Raw genomic sequence first — 24,508 nt, forward strand, 5'->3', positions numbered from 1 at the left:
CTGGGATTACAGGCATGAGCCACAGGGTCCGCGCACTAAGTATTAATTAAATGAATACTGGGTTAAGGATTTTGAACTGTGTCCTGAAAATGACGGTGAGTCAGTGATGCGGGGTGGGACAGTGGATGAGGGACTAGGAAGCAAGTCATCAGTCTCTTGCTATACACGATGATGAGGGCTCGATCCGTCATTCCTGTGCAGATGAAAGCAAGGGACTTGGTGTGGGGATGAGGATGAGGGGTGGCTTCCAGGTGGTGGTGCCATCTGTGGAGATGGGAAAAATAAGACGGGCAGATTTAGGAAAAGGTGAGTGTTTCCAATTGATACATGTTCAAGGTTTGTAGGTCTAAAGCTCGGCAGAGAGGCTGGGGTTAGAGAGCGAGGCCTGAGAGTCCCCGGTGTGTAAGGGGTGGCAGAGGCCCCGGGTCTGGATGGTGTGGCACAGGTGGTTGTCACGTGACCACGCACGACTTACTGTCCACAAGTCTCAGGGCGTTGTCTTCCCAGAAAGACTGGGTATCCTTTGGGGATGGGAATACTTTCCACTGTAGCGTGACATACACAGTACACAGCTCAGTGCTAGGAAGATGGTCAAGAATAGAACTTGTAGAGCAGAAAGGAACCTTCGAAACCACGTTGCAGGAGAGAACTGAGGCCTGACATGATTGAATCACATGCCTGAGTTCACTCAGCTAAGCAGTCACAGAGCTAGCTGTAGGATCGGGTCTCCAGGCACCCTTCTGAGGAGGCCACACTGCCTCAGGGCTGTGAACTGCGTGAGCCGAGGCAGGTGACAGGGCTCGGGCTGCATGCTTACTTAACTTCCGTGAGCCTCAGTTTCATAATTGACAAGATTCTCAGGGGTTAACTGGGACCATGCTGCCTGTAAATCATTGTGTCTGGCACACAGTAGGTGCTCAATATGTGTTTACTTTCCATTCCTTTCTTTCAAGAAGACCAGGATTTGCAATGACAGAGAAAGGATGCAAGAGTGATGGATGGAGCTGGCCACTCCCACCTGCAAGGCTGCGAGACTGAGAGGTGAGCTACGTGACCCAGGGCACCACATTCTTCTCAGCAGACCAAAAGTGGTCATTGCTTTCCTCCAGAAAGTGTGCAAGCAGAAGCTCGGCTCCTGGCGCCAGAGTGAGCCTGTGGCTGCTTTTTCTCCTCTTCCACAATCCTCACTCCTTTCCAGGCTCCGCCTCCTGGCTCAGTGACGCAGCAGGAGGAAACCACCGCTCGGGTTGCAATCAGTCTTCCAGGCACAGCGGCTGGCAAAGGAATAATCGAGATGCCTGAATTGAGAAGGTAAGGCAGGCAGAAGGAGGCAAGCTAGAAAATCTCGAGAAGTCGATCTTGAAGAATTCTTGGGCTTTAGGGACTGGAGTGGCTCGGGGCCGGAGGGCCTGGGATGTGGAGCAGAGCTCGTAGCCCTTGGCTGCCCCGAGGGACCTTCCTGCAGAGCCTTTCGGAGGTTCTGTCACAATCCACACATCATTTATCCATGTCCCTGGTTTCTCAGGCATCTCTGGTCGCATAGAGAAAACGAAATTGAAAGCAGAATTGCCTGTTGCAGTACTTCCGCTGGCGCGCCTCTCTCTTCTCAGCTCTGATGTGTCACTCAGGGCTCCTTTGTTCATGCCAGCCCACCTCACATCTGATTGTAACTGGGACTGTCTACACAAACACTTTGGTTCGAAGTGTTTGTGTTGCACAATTAATTACCGATCAATTAACCTCTGAGGCTTTGAAACTGTCAAGAGTGGTGAGATTGCTGAAAAAGGGTTGCTTTGTGAATTCTGTAGCAGATGCAGTTATTTAAATATTCAGATAACAGTTTTGCGCTGTCTGATGACTGAATTGGATCTGTAATTCTCAGATCTGATTGACAGTTGGACAAAATTGATAGCTGCCAGTTGCCTGTTTGTGTAGTAGCTATATGCACACACGTAGGGAGAACAGAATTCGTTAAGCAGTTTATTTTTTCATAAAGGGATATAATTAGCTTTAACATTTACTGAGTACCTAATATTTGCAACACACTGTACTTTTATATACTTTACACACATGACTGTGTTTATTTTTGTCCCTATTTCAGGAAATAGAAAATTGAGATTCAACAATCTAAGTTTACAGGAAGTAATAGTAAAAAATCACACAGCCACAAGCTCAAACTTAGATCTCTCTAAGGTCAGAGTACAAGCTCTTTTCACTACTGCAGATGCTCCTTGACTTATGGTGGGGTTATATACAGATAAACCCATCCTAAATGGAAAATATCGTAAGTCAAAAGTGCATTTAATACACCTAATCTACTGAACGTCATAGCTTATCCATCCTAGCTTACTTTAAATGGGCTCAGAACACTTACATTAGGCTACAGTTGAACAAAATCATTTAGCTCGAGGCTTATTTTATAATAAAGTGTTAAATGTCTCATGTATTGATCAAATACTGTGCTGAAAGTAAAAAACAGAATGATCATATGTGTACTAGAGGTGTGGTTTCTACTGAATGTTTATTGTTTTTTTACCATTGCAAAGTCAACAAATCATAAGTTGAATCATCGTAAGTCAGATATTGTCTGTACTTTAAATAGGGGCACACGGTTGTACAAAGAGGACATGCTCAGAGTCACCAAACGCAGTGACCAAACCTTCTGGTGAGATAAGAAATGCAAAGGAAAAAAAAACCATGAAATGTATTTTTCCTATTGAATGAGGGTTTTTCTTGTTTTTATTGATAAATAGTTGGTATACATATTTTCAGGGTCTTTTATTTTTTTTTTTTAAAAGCCAGCTGTCTCTCGTAAGAATATATTTATATGACATTGAAAACAATTTGCTAATATAGGTTAAAAATCCTAAATACAATCGTATCTTTTGAATAGTCATTTAATTCTTTGAAGTCTATTATATGAAATCTATTGCAAGATCTATTATAATAAATTAAAATAAGCTGAATCTGCTGCAACATCATTTAGAATTATTTAAAATTTTTTAATTAAAAAAAAACCGTTTAGAACTTTTTTTTTTTCTTTTTGAGATGGAATTTCACTCTTGTCACCCAGGCTGGAGTGCAATGGCATGATCTCGGCTCACTGCAACCTCCATCTTCCAGGTTCAAGTGATTCTCCGGCCTCAGCCTCCTGAGTAGCTGGAATTACAGACATAAGCCTCCACACCTGTCTAATTTTGTATTTTTAGTAAGATGCGGTTTCTCCATGTTGGTCAGGCTGGTCTTGAACTCCTGACATCAGGTGGTCTGGCCACCTTGGCCTCCCAAAGTGTTGGGATTACAGGCGTGAGCCACTGTGCCCAGCTAAAACTTATTTTTGAAAACCACGCAGTGATAGAGGAATAAAGCACTTGTATGATTTCATATTATACCACCATGAAAAATGTTTTACAAGACTTTGCAATAATATAGGAAATAACTTACAGTATGGTATTAAATGAAAGGAAGTAGGATACAAAGTTACTTACAGAGTATAATTCCAAATGCCTTAAAAACTCTATAGAAATACACCAAAATATTAACATTGGCTGTTTCTGGGCATTTTGACGAGAGAAATAATTTTCTAATTTTGAATTTACATATATTTATAATATTCTGTAATTTAAAAGTTTTATAAGAAATAGATATATTTAGAAAAAAATACTACTATAATTAATTTCTCTGATTCAAGTGTTTTCTCCCTATTGTAAAATTACAAAGTGCCTCTCTTCATCCCCAGGTGGAGTGTCAGAAGACTGAGAATCTCGTGCCTTCCTCATACTGCTGCTCTGTTGCCAGAGAATCCCAATTTACACTCAAAGCTTCTTTGATTAAGTGCAAGGAGATAAGTTGGCCTTTTCTCGGGGAAAAGGCAAAAATTGGTAGCAGGTGGCATTTACCGTCATGGAGACCGGGGATCTTAACAGCCTCCAGGAGGATCCCACCTCCTCCAGCAGTAGAAGAGCTACAGCGGAAGACAATCGCTTGCTGATTGAAGCTGTTAGAAAGGGAGATGTTGGCCTGGTCCAGCAATTGCTGGAGGGCGGGGCCAACGTTAATTTCCAGGAAGAGGAAGGGGGCTGGTCACCTCTGCATAACGCGGTACAAATGAGCAGGGAGGACATTGTGGATCTTCTGCTTCTTCACGGTGCTGACCCTGTTCTGAGGAAGAAGAATGGGGCCACCCCCTTCATCGTTGCGGCCATTGAGGGGAACGTGAAGTTGCTGGAACTTTTCCTTTCTAAAGGAGCAGATGTCAATGAGTGTGATTTTTATGGCTTCACAGCCTTCATGGAAGCCGCTGCGTATGGCAAGGTCAAAGCCCTAAAATTCCTTCACGAGAGAGGAGCAGATGTGAATTTGAGGCGAAAGACAAGGGAGGATCAAGAGCGGCTGAAGAAAGGAGGGGCCACCGCTCTCATGGACGCTGCTGAAGAAGGCCACGAAGAGGTCTTGAAGATTCTCCTTGATGAGATGGGGGCAGATGTCAACGCCTGTGACAATATGGGCAGAAATGCCTTGATCCGTGCTCTCCTGAGCTCTCACAATAGGAATGTGGAGGCTACGACCCACCTACTGCTGGACCACGGGGCTGATGTCAATGTGAGGGGAGAAAAAGGGAAGACGCCCCTGATCCTGGCCGTGGAGAAGAGGCACTTGGGGTTGGTGCAGAGGCTTCTGGAGGAAGAGCACATAGAGATCGATGACACAGACAGCGAAGGCAAAACGGCCCTGCTGCTTGCTGTTGAACTCAGACTGAAGGAGATCGCTGAGTTGCTGTGCAGCCGTGGAGCCAGTACGGACTGTGGGGATCTTGTGATGATAGCGAGGCGGCATTATGACAGTTCCCTTGTGAAGTTTCTTCTCGATCATGGAGCCAAAGAACGTTTTCACCCTCCTGCCAAAGACTGGAAGCCTCAGAGCTCACGCTGGGGGGCAGCCCTGAAGAATCTCCACAGAATATACCGCCCCATGATTGGCAAACTCAAGTTCTTTATTGATGATGAATACAAAATCGCTGATACTTCGGAAGGGGGCGTCTACCTGGGGTTCTATGAGAAGCAAGAAGTAGCTGTGAAGACGTTCTGTGAGGGGAGCCCACGTGCGCGGCAGGAAGTCTCTTGTCTGCAAAGCAGCCGAGAGAACAGTAACTTGGTGACCTTCTATGGGAGTGAGAGCCACAGGGGCCACTTGTTTGTGTGTGTCACCCTCTGTGAACAGACTCTGGAAGCGTATTTGGATGTGCACAGAGGGGAAGCTGTGGACAATGAAGAAGATGAGTTTGCCCGAAATGTCCTGTCATCTATATTTAAGGCTGTCCAAGAACTACACTTGTCCTGTGGATACACCCACCAGGATCTGCAACCACAAAACATCTTAATAAGTGAGTCCCCAATCCTCAATTCTCTCTTACCGATTCTGAGGTCTTTGTTTGCAAAAGGAAAAGTTTTTCCTTGCAGAGAGGGAAGGCCTAGAGTAAATGTGGATTATTCAATTTGAGGATCATTACAACAAATTCATAATTACAGTGCAGTGTCTCCTGCTACCAATCATACTGGGTTCTCTTAGTCTACATGGAGGTTGGCAGATGCCAACGGAATACCAGGCTAGCCTTATGTTTCCATTGGCAGAATAAACAGATGAAGGCATTTCATGGATCAAACTAGCTCCAGAAATTTGAGAATCCTAGAGGTGAGTTCCTTCAGACTTACTGGCAAATCTGAGGTCAAAACTGAGGCTGTCAGGACGAGATATGACATAGTGAGGACACAGACTTCAAGGCAGAACTAGTTAGAATCCACTGGTCCAAGCCAAACAAAGGAAAGAAAAATAATATTAAAGGAAACAAGCAGAGCTGACCGTAAAGTCCCAGGAAGCAATCCCATGCAGTGGAACAAGCCAGGGCTTTGGCGATGATTCGGGTGGCTTGAAGCCTAGCCTCACCAGTGTGTAGCTTTATAACCTCAGACAAGTCACTTGATAGGGTGAGCCTCAGTTTCCTCACTTGAGGCTGCTAATGCCTCCTTCCTAAGGCTGTTATGAGGTCTACATGCAATGACTAAGTAGTAAGTCAGTCGGTATATCATAGGTGCTCAAGAAAGGCTGTTCTTGCCTAAAGGTTTAAGCAGAATACATACCCGATCCATAGACATGCATTAAGATTTAAGCTCGGTGTGAGGAAACAGCTCCTTTACAAATCTGTGCTTTTGGATGCGGGAATTGCATGAATGAGGAGTTGGTTGAACTTATCCTCATCCCTTCCTACCCACTGGCCTGGAAAAAATAAAATGTGAGTTCTGCTCTTGACAGATACCTAATAGATAAATACGACAGTGCACATGGCGGTGTTTTGAGGGGTGAACAGCAAGACAGATATAAGGTTTATTATTGCCTTCCACAGAAATGATGATTTTTACAGCATGTTACATATTTACATAAATCAATTAACTCTCACTTTATGGAGAATGAGTATTTTCAATGTGCCTCTGCAAACTTTTCCTTAGATTCTAAGAATGCTGTTCACCTGGCAGATTTTGATCAGAGCCTCAAGTGGACTGGAGATCCACAGGAAGTCAAGAGAGATCTGGAGGTAAATTCTACCATCCAGTTTATCATCTTTCTTCTTTTGGCTTCCTTATTCTTTCATGTATTAGTCAGTGTTCTCTAGAGGGACAGAACTAATAGTAATAGGACATAGGTATATATGAAAGGGAGTTTATTAAGGAGAATTGATTCACAGGATCACAAGATGAAGTCCCACAATAGGTAGGCTGCAAGTTGGGGAACAAGGGAGCCAGTGGCGGATCAGTCTGAGTACCAAAACCTCAAAAGTAGGGAAGCCGACAGTGCAGTCTTCAGTCTGTGGCCAAAGACTGGAGAGTCCCTGGCAAACCACTGATGTCACTCCAAGAGCCCATAAGCTGAAGAACTTGGATATCGATGTTTGAGGGTAGGAAGCATCCAGCACAGGAGAAAGATGAAGTCCAGAAGACCTAGCAGGTCGTCTGCTCTTTCATTTTCTGCCTGCTTTATTCTAGCCTTGCTGGCAGCTGATTAGGTGGTGCCCACCTGGACTGAAGGTGAGTCTGCCTCTCCCAGTCCACTGGCTCAAATGTTAATCTCCTTTGGCAGCATCCTTACAGACACACCCAGGAACAATACTTTGCATCCTTCAGCTCAATCAAGTTGACCCTCAATATTAACCATCACAGCTCATTACCTTATTTCCTATAGGCAATAGGAGGGCATCCTATTTTTTTTAAAATTATACTTTAAGTTCTGGGGTACGTATGCAGAACGTGTAGGTTTGTTACATAGGTATACATGTGCTGTGATGGTTTGCTGCATCCGCCCCCCCACCCCGTCATCTACATTAGGTATTTCTCCTAATGCTATCCCTCTCCAATCCCCCTGACCCCCTGCTGTCCCTCCCCTAGTCCCCTACCCCCGACAGGCCCTGGTGTGTGATGTTCCCCTCCCTGTGTCCATGTGTTCTCATTGTTCAAGACTCACTTATGAGTGAGAACATTCAGTGTTTGGTTTTCTGTTCTTGTGCTGGTTTGCTGAAAATGATGGTTTCCAGCTTCATCCACATCCCTGCAAAGGCCATGAACTCACCCTTTTCTTATGACTGCATAGTATTCCGTGGTATATTTGTGCCACATTTTCTTTCTCCAGTCTATCATTGATGGGCATTTGGGTTGGTTCCAAGTCTTCACTATTGTAAACTTTGCTATTGTGCTGCAATAAACATATGTGTGCATGTGTCATTATAACAGAATGATTTATAATCCTTTGGGTGTATACCCAGTAATGGGATTGCTGCGTCAAATGGTATTTATATTTCTAGATCCTTGAGGAATCATCCTATTGTCTTCCACAATGGTTGACCTAATTTACACTCCCACCAACAGTGTAAAAGCATTCCTATTTCTCCACATCCTCTCCAGCATCTGTTGTCTCCTGATTTTTTAATGATTGCCATCTAACTGGCATGAGATGGTATCTAAATGTGGTTTTCATTTGCATTTCTCTAATGATCAGTGATGATGAGCTTTTTTTCATATGTTGGCTGCATAAATGTCTTCTTTTGGACTATGTACTACCTTGCAGAGGTCTCTATGCACAAATCTGTGTCTTCTCTCCCTAACAAGGCTACAAATTCCTTGAAATTTCTCCTATCAGCTTCTTTTTGTTAATATCCTGCACCACTCCTTCCAAGGTTATCCAGATAATTCATAAGCACCTTTGGCTTGATTTACGGCTTTTGTGCAGGATCTTGGACGGCTGGTCCTCTATGTGGTAAAGAAGGGAAGCATCCCATTTGAGGAACTGAAGGCTCAAAGTAATGAAGAGGTGGTTCAACTTTCTCCAGATGAAGAAACTAAGGACCTCATTAATCATCTCTTCCACCCTGGGGCACATGTGAGGGACTGTCTGAGTGACCTGCTAGATCATCCCTTCTTTTGGACTTGGGAGAGGTAAGTACAACTTTGAGCAGAAGTCTCATGCCTCCAGGATGGAGAGGGTGAGGTGGTGCAGACAGAGGTCCAGGGTGCAAATCAGCAGACCCAGGCTCTTTTTCAGCTTGGCATTTACTGGCTGGGTGTCCTTGGAGAGATTACTTAACCTCTCTGTAGTCTGCTTTTTGTTTCTGAAGAATAAGGGATGGGGCGGTGGTGGGGGTGGGGAAGAAAGAGATGCTTGCCTCTCCCATAATGCAGAATTTCTGAAGACATGCGTTGGTTGTATTACTTTTGTTAAAACCCAAAATCTGGCTGGGCATGGTGGCTCGTGCCTATAATCCCAGCACTTTGGGAGGCTGAGGCGGGTGGATCACAAGATCAGGAGTTCCAGACCAGCCTGGTCGGCATGGTGAAACCACATCTCTACTAAAAATACAAAAATTAGCTGGGCATGGTGGCAGGTGCCTGTACTACTCAGGAGGCTGAGGCAGGAGAATTGGTTGAACCCAGGAGGCAGAAGTTGCAGTCAGTTGAGATCACACTACTGCACTCCAGCCTGGGTGGCAGAGTGAGACTCCATCTCAACCCCCCCCCCAAAAAAACAAAAACAAAAACAAATAAACAAAAAACCCCACAAAAAGCAAAAGAACAAAAACCACCCAAATCTAACAGTTTTCTTTGCTCTGGAAAGAGTGGGAGGGATGGGATGATCGTGATCGTTTGGTCTTCTTCAGCCGCTATAGGACACTTCGGAACGTGGGAAATGAATCCGACGTCAAAACAGGAAAATGTGGAAGCAAGATCCTCGAACTGCTGAAACCTGGGCCATCTGAACATTCCAAAAGTTTTGACGAGTGGACAACTAAGGTAGGAACAATTCCTACGGTGCAGGGATTGTTCCAGGAATTAGAATCTGTGTAAAGTTTTATGTTAGTTTTTCTAACTTATTTTATACCAGTGGTGGCCAACCAGAGGCTCAAAGAGGCAATTTTGTTGCCTGCCCTCCCCATTCCTATCCCTCTAGGCCACCTGCCAGAGTATCTGCTCCCCCTTTTAGAAGCTGGTCTTCTCTCTGTCCCACCCAGACCCACAGCCCCCTGATAGACTGTTATTCAGACGCCTCCTGGATGGCATTATCCTAGTCCATGAGCCTTTCCTCACACTTGGCTGATAATTCTATTACCATTATAACAAGAGCATCCGAGTAAACAGAGCTTAATCCAAGGGAAGTGCTTCACCACGAGGCATATCAGTCCAGGTACAGCCTGGCTGCCTCCACTGCCTGTGAACAGCTCAGCTCTCAGGATCCACACACAGACCTACATTCTGCCAGAAGAAATAGTCTATGAAGAAAAGACGATCTTTCAAATTGTTCTCTTTAAGAAAAGTTCCACTTAACTTGCATTAAGAACTCTACAAAATTCTTCACCATCTCATTCATCTAGACAGTACTATCAGAACTTTCATTATTAATTAACAAAAATCTACACAATACCAATTATGTGTTAGGCCCATGCAAAGCCCTGAGCATACAAAGCAGAATACAGTGTGTCCCTGTGGAGCTGAGAAGCCCATGGAAATGATGCTGCGGGATGTGTGCTGGGCATCCCAGGGACATGTGCAAAGCACTGTGGGAGAATCCGTAATCTTCAGGTCTTGGAAACCAACAGCTTTCTATCCTAGGCCTGTCCTGGGACTCTGCTTCTCCTGATTCTTGTTTTGCTTTCCTTCCTTCACTGGTCTCTAGACCTCACATCACACTCATAATTACTGGCTTAAGGTCCATTTTCCTTGCTAGCCTGAAGTTCCATGAAGGCAGACACTACTCACTGTCTTGCCAATTATTGTATGCCTGTCACGGAGTAGATGTACCGTGACTCTTTACTAAACGAATGTCTATAAAACTTCGGCTAACACTTTAACTTGTGGAAACAAAGAAATCTGAAAGCAGCTATGCTAGTGATAGCTAACGATTATGTAGTGCTTGATCATGTAGCAGCCTTAGTTCTTGAGACTTTACATGAGTTACCACATTTAATCCTTATCACAACTTCAGAGACAGTCATCTATATTTTGCAGATGGCCAAGCTGAGGCATAGAAAAATAATTTTTTCAATTACACAGAACCAGTAAGGGATGCACCAGGATTTGAAGCTGGGAAGGATGGCTGCAGAGGCCATATCCATATGCTTAAGCCACACCACTACACAAAGCTATGATGGTGTCAAGTCCGCCAACTCCTTTAATCAACAAGGAAATTGAGGCTCAGAGACTGTACTCAAATGATGCATGCCTGGACAGTCAGAGATTGGCAGAGCTGGAAAGACAAACTCGTTCTCTTATTTCCCAATTTATTGGTTCTTTTCCCTAAATGCCATGGACTAATACTGAATTTTGATAGACTTCAAGTTTTGCCTTTCAATTCCCATTTTATACCTTGTTTTACTGTTGACTTGCCCGTTTTCATGGTCACACAATTAATTTTGTCAGCATAGGTCTGGAGCCCAGGTTTTCTGGCTCGTATGACTGTATTGGTTCTGGACTTGCACCATCCTGCCCCACATGCATGCTTGGGGTTTCTCACTGGTGCTCTGCGCAGAGTGCACCGGGCCAGTCTTAGCAGCATCCTCACCAGCATTGCTCTTTTCATCAGTTACTCTTCTTAAGTGACCCCCTGGATTCATGACTGTCGCACCTTGATCTCGTAGCCCAAACTCTTTCTAAATATGAGAGCCATCTATGGCTCTGTATGTATGAGGGTGGCAAAGAAAGAGGATGACGTTACTATGATATGAACGGACTTAATCTGGGACACCTGCAGGCAAGGAGAAACAAGTAACCTTGTCCAAAATATAAATTTAAGCAGGTACAAGCACAGTTTTGTTACACAGATATATTGTGTAGTGGTAAAGTTGGGCTTTTAGTGTAACCATTACCTGAATAATGTATATTGTACCCATTAAGTAATTTCTCATCCTTTCCCCTCCTCCAACCCTCCCGCCTCTCCAAGTCTGCACTGTCTATTATTACACTCTGTACATCCATGTGTACACATTACTGAGCTCCCACTTATAAGTGAGAACATGTGATATTTGACTTTCTGCTTGTGAGTTATTTCACGTAAGAAAATGGCCTCTAGTTCCATCCACGTGTCCACAAAAGACATGATTTCATTCTTCTTTTTTGTGGCTGAAATATATATATATATGTTTATATATATAACATTCATTTTTTACATATAAAACATTTTATTTATCCAATCATCTGTTGATGGACACTTAGGTGGATTCCATATCTTTGCTATTGTGAATAGTACTGTAATAAACATATGAGTGCAGGTATATTTTTTATATAAGATTTCTTGGGGTGAGTGCAATGGCTCACACCTGTAATCCCAGCACTTTGGGTGGCTGAGATGAATAGAACACTTGACTTGTGGTCAGGAGTTTGAGACCAGCCTGGCCAACACGGTGAAACCCTTCCTCCACTAAAAATACAAAACTTAGCCAAGCATTGTGGCACATGTCTGTAATCCCAGCTACTTGGGAAGATGAGGCACAAGAATTGCTTCAGCCTGTGGAGCAGAGGCTGCAGTGAGCTGAGATAGTGTCACCGCACCCCACTCTGGGTGATAGAGTGAGACTCTGTCTCAAGAAAAGAAAAACCACAAAGAAAAGAAAAAGATTCTTTTGGTCGATATTCAGTGGTGAGATTGCTGGATCAAATGGCAGTTCTATTTTTCGTTCTTTGAGAAATCTCCTTCCTGTCGTTCACATAGGTTGTATTAATTTGCCTTCTCCCCAGCAGCGTCTAAGCATTGTCTTTTCTCTGCATCTTCCCCAACATCTGTTACTTTTGACTTTTTAATAGCAGCCATTCTAACTAGTATAAGATGATATCTCATTGGGTTTTAATTTGCCTTTCTCTGATGATTAGTGATGTTCAGCATTTTTTCATATGCTTTTTGGCCATTTATCTGTCTTTTTTTTTTTTATTATTGCATTTTAGGTTTGGGGGTACGTGTGAAGAACATGCAAGATTGTTGCATAGGTACACACATGGCAGTGTGGTTTGCTGCCTTCCGTCCCCTGGCCTGTATCTGTCATTTCTCCCCATGCTATCTCTTCCCACCTCCCCACCCCCTGTCCCTCCCCCATTTCCCCCCAACGGATCCCAGTGTGTAGTGCTCCCCTCCCTGTGTCCATGCGTTCTCATTGTTCAACACCCGCCTATGAGTGAGAACAATAATAATAATAATAAACACTCACTTTGGCCATGGTTGCCAGCCCTGGTTTCAGTCTGAATAGCCCTTTTTAAGAAAGAAATGTAATCAAGTATGAATTTGAAAGGGTGGCCACAGGATAAAAATATGTGTAGTATAATGAACAAATTTCCTAGTATAGTAGTCAAAGAGTTTTTAACCATATTTTAATATACTTAATTTCTTAGGAAAACAATTTACTTGCAAAATACAGACACAAATTTGAACATACTTGTAATCTCACATCCAGACACAATTATATATTTTTTGAATTTTGAAAAATTTTTAATTGTTTTTGAAATGGAGTCTTGCTCTGTTGCTGAGGCTGGAGTGCAGTGGTGCGATCTCAGCTCACCACAACTTCCGCCTCTCAGGTTCAAGTGACTCTCCTGCCTCAGTCTCCCAGGTAGCTGGTATTACAGGCGGCACCAACACACCTGGCTAATTTTTGTATTTTTAGTAGAAACAAGGTTGTACCATGTTGGCCAAGCTGGTCTCGAACTCTGGACCTCAGGTGATCTGCCCATCTCGGACTCCCAAAGTACTGGGATTACAGGTGTGAGCCACCACGCCCAGACTAGACACAATTATAGTTAGCATTTTGGTATACAGCATTTACTTCCATTTTTCTACTATTTTGCCTTATTAATTAGTTGGTAATTATAGATATAAGAAGAGATTCAAATTTATATTTTGTCTTTTGGTATTAATATTCCATCAGGATTTATTTTGTGTTGCTACCACATTTTTGTGTTTTTTTTAAGATTAATGAATATGTTATGAAAAAAATGAATATGTTTTATAAAAAGAAAGGAAAAGATTGCTACCAGAACACTGTGGGTGATCTGCTGAAGTTCATCCGGAATTTGGGAGAACACATTGATGAAGAAAAAAATAAAAAGTAAGCATTGTTTTCATTCCTACAAATTATATGTGGAATGAGAACAATTTTAAAAATCCAGTTCTAATTTCATATCTGTGATGGAGAAAAGAAAATCCATTTTGATAAAAGAAAAGTAATTCCTTCCCTCTGTTTGTAAAAGGCTCTATCACAATGGCCTTACAATTGATGAGGGACATGTCCAGCAGGCTCTTATCTTCCTTGTCATTTTTTGTTGGAAAAATGGTCAAACAAATTGAACAGGAGCTAGTGATTCCCTTGTGTGAAGTAACACAGGAGACTGGACGGCTGGGTAAAGTGAATGTAGAGTTATATATGTTTAAAAATAGCCCCCATTAATTATGCCAGCTTTTGTTGCCAAAAATGTTAGCTGCAAACACAAAATACCTGGCAGTTCAGGGCTCTTCTGGATTTTGAAATTGTAGGCAGAGGACTGTGGCATTGCATTATTTCCATTGTATGAATGAACAATCTAAAGTTCAGAAAGACTGTGGCCAAAGGTTGCACAATTAGTTGAAGAGTCAGGGGAGGAGTCTTGCTCTGTCAGATTCCAAAGTCCTTATTCACTCTGTGTTAGGAATCAAGAGAGCAAAGAGATCATCAGGGCTATATGCGGTGAAGTGGGGAAGAATAATTTGGGGCAAGCATGCTGAACCATTTGTGTTTTATTTCAGGATAAAATTAAAAATTGGAGATCCTTCCTGGTATTTTCAGAAGACATTTCCAGATCTGGTGATCTATGTCTATGCAAAACTACAGAACACAGAATATAGAAAGCATTTCCCCCACATCCACAGTCCAAACAAGCCTCAGTGTGATGGAGCTGGCGGGGCCAGTGGGCTGGCCAGCCCTGGGTGCTGATGAACTGAGTTGTTGGAGTTCAGGGAGCTGCTTATCAGCTGTAGAGTCCTTGGAATGTCACCATGCTCTGGGCCTTTTCACTCACCAGCCTGCTTGTGAGGGATGAGTTGCATAGCTGATATGTCAGTCCCTGGCACAGTGTATTCCACGTGTCTGTAACAAAAGCAGTATATGCCCAGACTGACTAGTCCAGGCGTTGCCAAACTTTTTACACAGGGGGCCAGTTCACTGTCCCTCAGACCGTTGGAGGGCCACCACATACTGTGCTCCTCTCACTGACCACCAATGAAAAAGGTGCCCCTTCCTGAAGTGCGGCGGGGGGCCAGATAAATCGCCTCAGGGGGCCGCATGTGGCCCGCGGGCCATAGTTTGGGGACGCCTGGACTAGTCCATAAGTTTTACCCACTCACTGGGAGGCCACTCTGCTAAGATTCCTTTTGTCAATTGCACCCAAAGAATGAGTGCCCTGACCCCTAATGCTGCATATGTTACAATTCTCTCATTTAATTTTCCCAACGAGCTTGCAAAACAGGGATTGTTATCCCCATTTAAGAAATGAGGAACCTGAGCTACTGGGCCCAAGATTATTCAATTTATACACAGCACTGTATAAATGGATGTGGTATTATTGGTACTTCTCATTTGGGCACCTTAAAATTTAACTATCAGCCAGGGCTCTTCCGAATGAGGCCCAAAACATATATAGGGACTTCAGAAGCTCATTCATTCATTCATTCATTCAATATTCATTGAGCACCACGTATAAGTCTGAGCACTGGGTGCATGAATCCCATTCCTTCCAGAACCAACTGCATTGGTTTTCCATGACCTTAAGGCAGTAATTTTCAATAGCGGGCAATTTTGTACCTCAGAGAGCGTTTGGCAGTGTCTGAAGAAGTTTTTGGTGTCACGGCTTCGTGGTGGGCGTGCTATGGCAGTTAGTGGGTAAAGATCAGGATGCCGCCAAACCTACATTGCACAGGACAGCCTCTGCCACAAAGAATTATCCAGACCAAAATATCAATGGTGCTGAGGTTGAGAACGCCTGCCTTAAAGGGCCAGGATGCTTTTGAACTAGCTTAGGGCCCAGGACTGTGGAGTATGTGGACCACCCCACAGAGGAGGGACTCAGATTTGTTGACTCTTGCTGGATATGTAGTGATGGAGTTTATTCCAGTGTCAGCCCCTCAGGAGGCCTCCAGGCCTCCCTCGCTTCCCATACCCAGTCTAGGAGTTCTTTCTGGCTCCCAAGCACACAGAGCTTTCCTCTGCCTTTTAGTTTCGGTTCCTCCACTGGAATCTAGGCTCCTTACGGCCCATGGCTATCTTCTCTTGACTTTGTATCTTTACTGTCAAGCAAAATGCCTGTCAAGTGGGACTATTCAATAAATATGCACTGAATGATGAATGAACTGTCTTTGCACATGAATAATAATACTGCCTTGCATTTTGCTGGTGCTTTATAATGGATACATTCCATCTGCATATTTTATTTCATTGAATTTTCAAAACAATCTTTTAAGGTCAACATCATTATCCTTATTTTGCTGATGAGGAAACTAAGGTTAGAAGCATTTTGATTTACTCTAGGACATATAGCTAGGAAGTATTACTATCTTGATTTGAACAGATTTTCTGGTGCTAAGTCTGGTGGTCTTTCCATGAATCGTTGTGGTGATTTAGATAGAGCTTTGTAATGGGAATAAAACAGTACCTTTAAGTTCTTTCTGAAAAGGAGGTATCTAGCAATGGATAAATAGATATCACTGAATGAAATTAAATGTTGGTTAGATTTAAGGCTTAAAAAATATTCTATGAGCAGCAAGATTGCTTTAACTTTTAAAATGAAGCTTTGGTTGTCTGACTTGTAGTGAGTACCTGGATATGTCAATCAAAATGCCCACCTGTGAAGCTTACTCAATAAAACTTTAAATTGTCTTATTTAGTCTGATTTTCTTTAAGCGGCATTTCCACTTTAGGAAGTGGTGATATCCACAACAGAAAATGCTTACTAAGTAATACCTGGGTAAGTTTTAAGAAAGGACATCCTGCTCTCTGAAAATGGGAAAAGGAGCTATTTTTGCCTCTCTGGTTATTCTGGAAAAATGTGGGCCTGGCGTGTAGAGAGAGAAGGGAGGAACGGATCGTTTTCCCCTCTGTTTGAATTCTCTGAGCGTTTCCATTGACACGTCTCTACGAACATTTCTCGTTCAGTTGTTGTCACCGCAAACATTTCATTGAGCATGTAATTCACACCAGGTCCTGTGTTAGGCAGGCTGATTCTGTGCCCAGGCTTGTTAAGCAGAGGAGGCAGCTACACAGAGGAGACAGGAGGTTGCCCACCCAGAATGCACCAGACAAGCAACACAGGTGAGAGCAGGATGGTGACACTCAGAAGGCTACAACTCATTGAGCACTTACCGTTTTCGAGTGCCTAATACTTTCCAGCAATATCCATGATGATGCCATGAGTTGTGGTTATTGCCAGCTTATGGAAGAAACAACCAATGCTCAGAAACAAGTGGTAAGTTGCCCAAGTTCACTTCCAAGTAAGTGGAAGAGCCGGGATGCGAACCCAGGTCAGTGAGTCCATAGGGTGTGGCCTTTCTGGAGTGCCACAGACAGTGATTCCAGGCAGGCTGGACTAGCCACCGTTCAGATGCATCAGGGCATTCATCCAGTTATCTCCATGGAAGCCTGGTGCCCAATCCACCTGTCTTTATCAAGGTTGATTCCCTGTCTTCATCAACCTAACAATTACAGTTTTAATTGTCTGGCTACCCCCTTGCTCTTAAAACTGTCTTTCCGACATCAACGCCTCCCTCCCCTGCTTTCCCTCCACATTGGTTGCTGCTCCACAGCATCCTTTCCCAGCTCCTTCTCTGCTAAACCACTAAACATCGAGTGCTCCCAAGTTAATCATTAAGCGAATCAGTTTTTGCCCTTTCTCCCTAGATGACGATCTCTCTCAATACCACAACCAACAGCATCACAAATAGGCAGGTGACATCTGTGTTTGGAAATTTGGCTTCCACCTCTTGATGTCACTGCTGGTCACCTAATTGTCCCCAAATTAATGGTCTTATTTGATTTTTAAAACTGCCCTCCCCCACCCAATCTATTAACAGGCCTGGTTGTTCTGCTACCAGAATAGATTCCAAATAATTTCACAACATTCCGTCTCCGCTGGCTGGCTCGGCCCACCATCACTTCTCATTTGGACTGAAGTGCGAGCCTCATATTTGAGTTTCCGACTTCCACATTTGTGCCCCCAAAATTCCTTCTCCACAAAGTGACCTTTAAAAAAACATAAAGCTGGCTGGGCGCAGTGGTTCATGCCTGTAATCCCAGCACTTTGGGAGGCCAAGGTGAGCGGATTGCTTAAGTCCTGGAATTCGAGACCAGCCTGGGCAACATGACAAAACCCAGTCTCTACAAAAAAAAAAAAACCAAAAAAAAAAAAAACCAAAAAATTAGCCGGGTGTGGGTAGCATGTGCCTGTAGTCCCAGCTACTTGGGAGGCTGAGGTGGCAGGACTACATGAACCCAGGTGGTGGAGGCTGTGGGGAGCTGTGATTGTGCCACTGCACTCCAGCCTGGGTGACAGAGAGAGATTCCGTCTCAAAAAAAAAAAAAATCCAATTGGGTCACGTCCCTGCTTAAAGTCCTCCAATGGCTTCCCATTGTAGCTGGAAGAAAATCCAAACTGTTTCACATATGTGACCTGGCGAAGTCCAAAACGTGGTGCTCACTGCCCTACACTCGCCTGTCTTGAAGACTTAACCTCCACCACACTGGCCTAATCTCTGCTCCCAAGAATGCTGAGACCACTGCCTGCTCAGGGCCACTGGGTTTTCAGTTCCCTCTGCCTACAGTTTTGTCCTGGCAGACTTTGTGTGCTGGTCCCTTCCCATCTTCTAGGCCTCTGTTACACTGTCACTTCCTGGCTAGGACTTTCTTACCCAAAGTTGTCCCCAACTCTTATTTTAAAATAAACATTATAGCAGTAATCACTATCAGAAATAATCAAATTTGTTTCAAAAAAGATCTTTTTATCCCTTAACATGATATAAACATATGTTCTATAATATGATGCTGCCTCTCTTATTTACCATCTTATATTATCCTCATATCTAGCTCAGTGCCTGGAACAAAGTACGTTTCAATAAATATTTGTTGAATGGAGAAGCAAATACTTCCGTGATTGCAACATATCGCTGAGTCATAATGATCTAGTTATAAGCCTGTACATTCTTTCTTCAAAATGTGTGCATCTTGAAGGTCATTTTCTCTTCATTGTGTTCGGCATGAAACAGCAACTCAATACAGTCTGTGACACGGAATTAGTTGATTGTCCCCTCCTAGGAGGCTCTGGTGTATTAATATGGGTCTCTCAATGAATGACGAGCCTTAAGACCCTAGTCAAAAATATTTGGCATCATAGCAGGAGGTAGGGAAGGATACTTGTTTATTTTCTGGTACCTCTCACATTATTTCACTCAGGCATTTGCCCCTAAGAACAGCAGCTCTTAGGTCCTTCACACCCACTGGTCTGTGGAGCACCCAGAAAGTCTGCTAGCCAGGCTCATGGACACACAGTCAGCGGTTCCTCCCTGCAGCCCAGATCCTTCCCCAGTGTCAGCTCTGAGATGACATTTCTTTCTTATGGTTACCACCGCACTCTTGCTAGGGGTAAAAGCTCTATCCCCTTATGCTTTACTCAGCAGGTGGTGGCATTTACCTGCCTCTCCAGTAGGCCTGGGAGGGCAGAGGTCATATCCCAGTTCCTTACATGGTACCTGGTGTGTTATAAGGGTGTAGTGTGTATAAGTTAGAAGAAACTATTCCATTTGACCCAGCAATCCCATTACTGGGTATGTATCCAAAGGATTATAAATCGTTCTACTATAAGGACACATGCACACGAATGTTCATTGCAGCACTGTTTACAATAGCAAAGACCTGGAACCAACCCAAATGCCCATCGATGATAGATTGGACAGGGAAAATGTGGCACATATACACCATGGAATATTACACAGCCATCAAAAATGATGAGTTCATGTCCTTTGTAGGGACATGGATGAACCTGGAAACCATCATTCTCAGCAAACTGACACAAGAGCAGAAAATCAAACACCGCATGTTCTCACTCATAGGGGAGTGTTGAACAATGAGAACACATGGACACGGAGAGGGCAGCATCACACACTGGGGTCTGTTGGGGGGAAATGGAGGAGGGATGGGGGGGTGGGGAGGTGGGGAGAGATAGCATGGGGAGAAATGCCAGATATAGGTGGAGGGGAGGAAGGCAGCAAATCACACTGTCATGTGTGTACCTATGCCAACAACCTTGCATGTTCTTCACATGTACCCCAAAACCTAAAATGCAATTCAAAAAAAAAAAAAGAAACTCTTTGAATTCACTGGAATTGAGAAGAACCTTTAACATTTGATTTTTGGTGGATCTTTGCTGGAGCTACAGTCTGGGGGAGAGGTAAGTCTTGGAGCTGACCCCTGGGGCAGTTCTTCCATTCTCTACTCCATCAGCTTTAGGACGCAGTGGGCTTTCAAGATGATCTGGGGGGGGGAGACCCTGGGAAATTCAGCTTTCTTTTTTCCTTTCTGATTTTCTCTCAGGCTTGCCTAAGTGCCTAGTATAGTGCCTAGCATATACTACACCGTTTTACTTGTTTTACTTCTAATTCCTGCTATAGACTGAATTGTGTCCCTCCTAAGTTCATACGTTGAAACCCTACCCCCCCACAATGTGTTAGTATTTGAAGATGGGGTCTTTGGGAGGTAATTAGTGCTGGATGAGATCATGAGGATAGGGCTCTCATGTTGGGATTAATGACCTATAAAAAGAGACAGAGAACTCTCCTTTCTCGCTGCTTTATGAGCACACAGAGAGAAAGTGTCCATCTGCAAGCCACGATGAGAGTCTCCACCAGGAACCCAATGGCCCAAAGTGACTAAGGCAATCACCTGGCATGTAATAGGCTTGCAGCAAATGTTTATGCTCCTCTGAGCTTCTATCACATGAACAGAATTTTTCTTTTTTAAAGGATGTTTTTCATCACCTCTGCAGTGTTTTTCATGTAATCTTTTCATTGCTTTATGGCCTGTTTTCTTAGACTAAGACCAAAAGATGGGGCCAGGAATGGTGGCTTACATCTGTAATCCCTGCATTTTGGGAGGCTGAGGCAGGAGATCACTTGATATCAGGAGTTCAAGACCAGCCTGGGCAACATGATGAAACCCTGTCTCTGCTAAAAATGAAAAAAAAAAAAAAAAAAAAAAAAAAAAAATTAGCCAGACCTGGTGGCATGTGCCTGTGGTCCCAGCTACTTGAGAGGCTGAGATGGGAGGACAGCTTGACCCCAGGAGGCAGAGGTTGCAGTGCATGGAGATTGGGCCACTGGACTCCAGCCTGGGCAGCAGAGCCAGACTCCGTCTCAAAAAAAAAAAAAAAAGACCCAAACATGGTACTAACAACAGGAGAGAAGTGGGTGGGAAAAAGCAAGCAAAATGGAACTTTTGAGTCTCTAGAACACCATTCACAGGATTATATGTTGATAATGTTTATTTTAAACATATATTTATATTTAATATTATCTATTAATATTTATTCAAAAATAATTACATTACTATGTTGGCCACTAATATCAGCCTATAAAAATTTAACACAAGAATCTTAAAGATTTGATGTCCACAGAAGGCGTGAAACCAAAGCAACCAGAAACACAAACACAGAGAATTTCATTCTTTCTGCCCACGGAAAATTCTCTCTTCTTAAGAATCAAGTCTTTTAAAAAATACATTTCGTGAAACTGAAGTAATTAGCAAGGATTTTGTTTAGCTCTTTTAACAGAGACCACACGGCAGTGACTCAGACAAGGTAGAAGACTGTGTGTCTTTCACCTTAAAGCCTCAGCTGCTCAGCAGACCAGGAAGTAGGAAGTTAGGCTTCACGTGTCTGTGAACGCATCAAACCAAACTCCCTGCCCTCATGAGGTGGGGGCAGGGTGGGGTGGGGAAGGAAACCAACATTCATAAAGCCGGAGTGTACTAGAGGGTGACAGCAAGCAGGAAGGTTAAGCAAGGTAAGAGTTGGTAGTCAAGGACAGTAGATTACATTTAAAGATGGGGGCCAGGTGGACCACTTTAAGAAGGAGCCTACCAGGTGAAACTAGAAGGAAGCAAAAGAGCAAGCGGTGGAGGTATTTGAGGGAACGCAAGCAGAAGGGATGGGCAGTCAGTTCAGAGGCCCTGGGGCCTGTTCGCACCTGAGCTGTTTGAGGAGCACAAAAGCGTGGCTGCCATACCCAGGGTGAGCAGAGGTCAGCAGGAAGTTTGGGTTTTTACTGAGATGGGAAGCCTGCAGGGGACTGTGGCAGAGGAGTGGCATGATGTGACTCAACACTTAAAGAATCACGCTGGCTCCTCCGTGAACAGAACGCAGAGGGCAAGGGTAAAAACAGGGAGATCAGTTAGGAGACTATTAAGTAGTTTGTGCAAAGACTTGAGTAGCCGACACTGGGTGACGGCAGTGAGGGGGACTTCAAGTGGGCAGGCGGACTGCGGCTGTGTTTTGAAGGCAGGACAAACAGGACTGGCTGACGGAGTGAGATATGGTGTGAGACAGACGACGAGTCCAGGACAGTCGTCGGCATTTTGGCCCCAGTGACTGGAGGAGTGGGGCTGCTGTTAAAGGAGGTGGAAAGGCTTCCAGAGGAGCAGGTTTAGAGGGAAGTCCAAGAGTTTCCTGGGAAACATGCCAAATGTGATACTCCTAGTAGACATTTAAGTGGAGATGCCAGGTAGGGTTGGATGTGTGGATCAGGAGTTCGCGGAGGTTGGCTGGGGAGAAATGTGTGGGTCATCTAATGACAGTATGAAAGGCCTTGCAATGAGAAATGATTATTGAGAGAATGAGTGTGGGAAGAAGATAACAAGGAGAAAGTAAGAGGAGGTCAGGTGGTTACTTCTATCACTTCTGCCTGCATTCCTTCGGCAGAACTCAGCTGCCTGTCTTCACCCAGCTGCAAGGGAGGCTGGGGAATGAAGTTTCTACTTGGGTGACCGGGGCGCAGCTAAAATGTAGGGGGTTCTATTACTAAAAAGAAGAAGAGGAGAAGGGAACTAAGAAGAGAAACGGTTAGCAATGGCTTCCGACGTGGTGTTTTTGTCATGCATCTAATGAAAAAAAGCAACACGTGCGCGCTGAGTCCCCGCAGGTGAAGGGAGGCGTGGGGAGGGAGGGGGAGCCCCAGTCCTCTGGGCGCCTTCAGGAAGGGAGAGGGCGGCTGTGTGTAAAACTTCAATTACAGCTGGGTTTAATTCCCAAATTGCTTTGACAGATGACCCCCACCGAAGCAGGTGCTCCCCTGTGCCCTGCTGGGACCCGGTCCCAACTCCAGTACTAGCCCGAGTGGTGAGTATTCAAATTCCCAGGCCCATCGCATTTTGGTTGGAGGTGTGGGGAGCGGGAGCGGGAGCGGGAGCGGGGGCGGGGAGGGGGCCTGTTGCTGGATCAAACATAGGATGTTCAGTTAATTTGAATTTTGGCAAGTAACAGATAACTTTTTTAGTATCAGCTAAATATGTCCCGTGCAATATTTGGAAGTACTTATGCTAAAAAAAAAAAAAAAGTACTGATTGCTTATCTGAAATTCACGTTGAACCCGGTGCCTGTATTTTTATCTGCTAAGTCTGGCAGTCCTACATCTCTTCAACCTTTTTTTTTTTTTTTTTCCCTACTGTTCCCCTCACCTACCCAAACCCATTTTTGGGCACAAATACAATTCTTGAAAAAAATGACTAGCATAGACTCTCTGATTTTCCTCTGACATCTAAGTGAATTTTTCAGTCTTTGTGAACAGAATGTTCATGTGACACTAGGAAGCATCACATATTTTGAAGCCACTTAAAAGATGTATAGTGCTGACATCTTCCTGCCTCCATTACTTTGCCTGTAGAATGAGGCATACAATTCCTATCCCTGCTGTCACATAGTAAGTGTGCAATAAAGGCTCACTAATATTTTAAAAGTACATATGTCAGGGGCTCAGGGTGTACATGTAGAGGGCGCGGAAAGAAGTCCTATTACTCCCCATTAATAATAAACATATAATGCATAGATATCCTCCAAAAGCTACATATGCATTAGTAATTAAATGGATCTTGCGGGGTTTTGTTGTTTTTTGTTTTGTTTTGTTTTGAGATAGGCTCTCACTCTGTCGCCCAGGCTGGAGTGCAGTGGTGTGATCTCTGTTCACAGCAGCCTCGACCTCCCGGGCTCAGGTGATCCTCCCACCTCAGCCTCCCATGTAGCTGGGACTTGTGATGTCCTGTTCATTCTGCCCCAAAGGATCATGTAACTTGTTGGAGAAAATATGTTTAGAGTTTTCCCAGGAATAAATTATTCACTATACCACTCTTGACCAACCACTTCCTTCATGTCCCGGGAAGTTTAGGGAAAAGATAGAAAGAGAGAAAGCAACTAAAGCCTCCCACCCTCCTTCTGCTTCTGGCCTTATGTTGTGCTCTTGAACTACATTATATGAAGCCAGTTTTCAGACAACCCTATGAAGTAGATATCATCAGCTCCATTTCACATACAGCGTGGGGAGTCAGTGAGGGTAAATAATTTGCTGATGATCACAAAGTTGCTAGGAGCAGAGATGGGATTTAAACAAGACTGCCTCATGGAAAACCGTGAGCTCTGAAAGAAGGGCAGCAGGGCCTCCTGGTCTGGACTCTGTTGGTGTGGGAGGGCCCCTGTGTCAAAGCCACTGGGTGGGACTGGCTGGCTTGGGTCTTCATCTGGGAAGAGAAGTATTGTATCCATGAATCACTTGGATTGGACATGGCCTTGGGAGCAAATGATCACTTTCCCTGTGCTCTTTTACTTAAGAGGAGGATGGCAGGCCCACAGATGGTGAATTAATTCCTTTATTCTGGCTAATGACCTGCAGCCCTGCAGGTGTATGGGTGAGGGCCGGCATGCTGAGGTCC

At 44.1% G+C, this 24,508-nt stretch overlaps 1 protein-coding gene and 1 long non-coding RNA gene across 6 annotated transcripts in view; both read left to right on the top strand.

Annotated features, from left to right (window-relative positions):
• Window positions 1–1,112: 1,112 nt before the first annotated feature.
• RNASEL (ribonuclease L) lies at window positions 1,113–16,426 on the top strand. Of its 2 annotated transcripts, XM_003925310.4 has the most exons (7): window positions 1,113–1,311; window positions 3,740–5,383; window positions 6,504–6,589; window positions 8,275–8,480; window positions 9,200–9,332; window positions 13,491–13,627; window positions 14,302–16,426. In XM_003925310.4, exons 2-7 carry the CDS (start codon window positions 3,904–3,906, stop codon window positions 14,486–14,488), a joined length of 2,229 nt encoding a protein of 742 aa, XP_003925359.3. In that variant the 5' UTR covers window positions 1,113–1,311; window positions 3,740–3,903; the 3' UTR covers window positions 14,489–16,426. The 2 variants fall into 2 exon arrangements, with proteins under 2 accessions (XP_003925359.3, XP_010334366.3); XM_010336064.3 differs by lacking the exon at window positions 13,491–13,627 and having other exon boundaries at window positions 14,302–14,487.
• Window positions 16,427–21,107: 4,681 nt separating this feature from the next.
• LOC141582233 (uncharacterized) overlaps window positions 21,108–24,508 on the top strand; it is an 81,173-nt gene continuing 77,772 nt past the window's right edge. The window contains exons 1-2 of one of the 4 annotated variants that reach the window (XR_012515037.1): window positions 21,108–21,594; window positions 22,852–22,925. This is a non-coding gene — a long non-coding RNA (uncharacterized LOC141582233). The remainder of the gene's footprint in view (window positions 21,595–22,851; window positions 22,926–24,508) is intronic. The other 3 variants (XR_012515039.1, XR_012515038.1, XR_012515040.1) reach the window with 3 other exon arrangements.

Source organism: Saimiri boliviensis, chromosome 19, assembly GCF_048565385.1.
Source record: "Saimiri boliviensis isolate mSaiBol1 chromosome 19, mSaiBol1.pri, whole genome shotgun sequence".
Taxonomy (NCBI): domain Eukaryota; kingdom Metazoa; phylum Chordata; class Mammalia; order Primates; family Cebidae; genus Saimiri; species Saimiri boliviensis.

Bases quoted from the DNA above. Each gene is read 5' to 3' on its own strand.
- RNASEL (XM_003925310.4), top strand. From the start codon at position 3,904: ATGGAGACCGGGGATCTTAACAGCCTCCAGGAGGATCCCACCTCCTCC. The intron at 6,590-8,274 runs GTAAATTCTACC...GCTTTTGTGCAG, and splicing joins AAGTCAAGAGAGATCTGGAG to GATCTTGGACGGCTGGTCCT. The intron at 9,333-13,490 runs GTAGGAACAATT...GTTTTTTTTAAG, and splicing joins TTGACGAGTGGACAACTAAG to ATTAATGAATATGTTATGAA.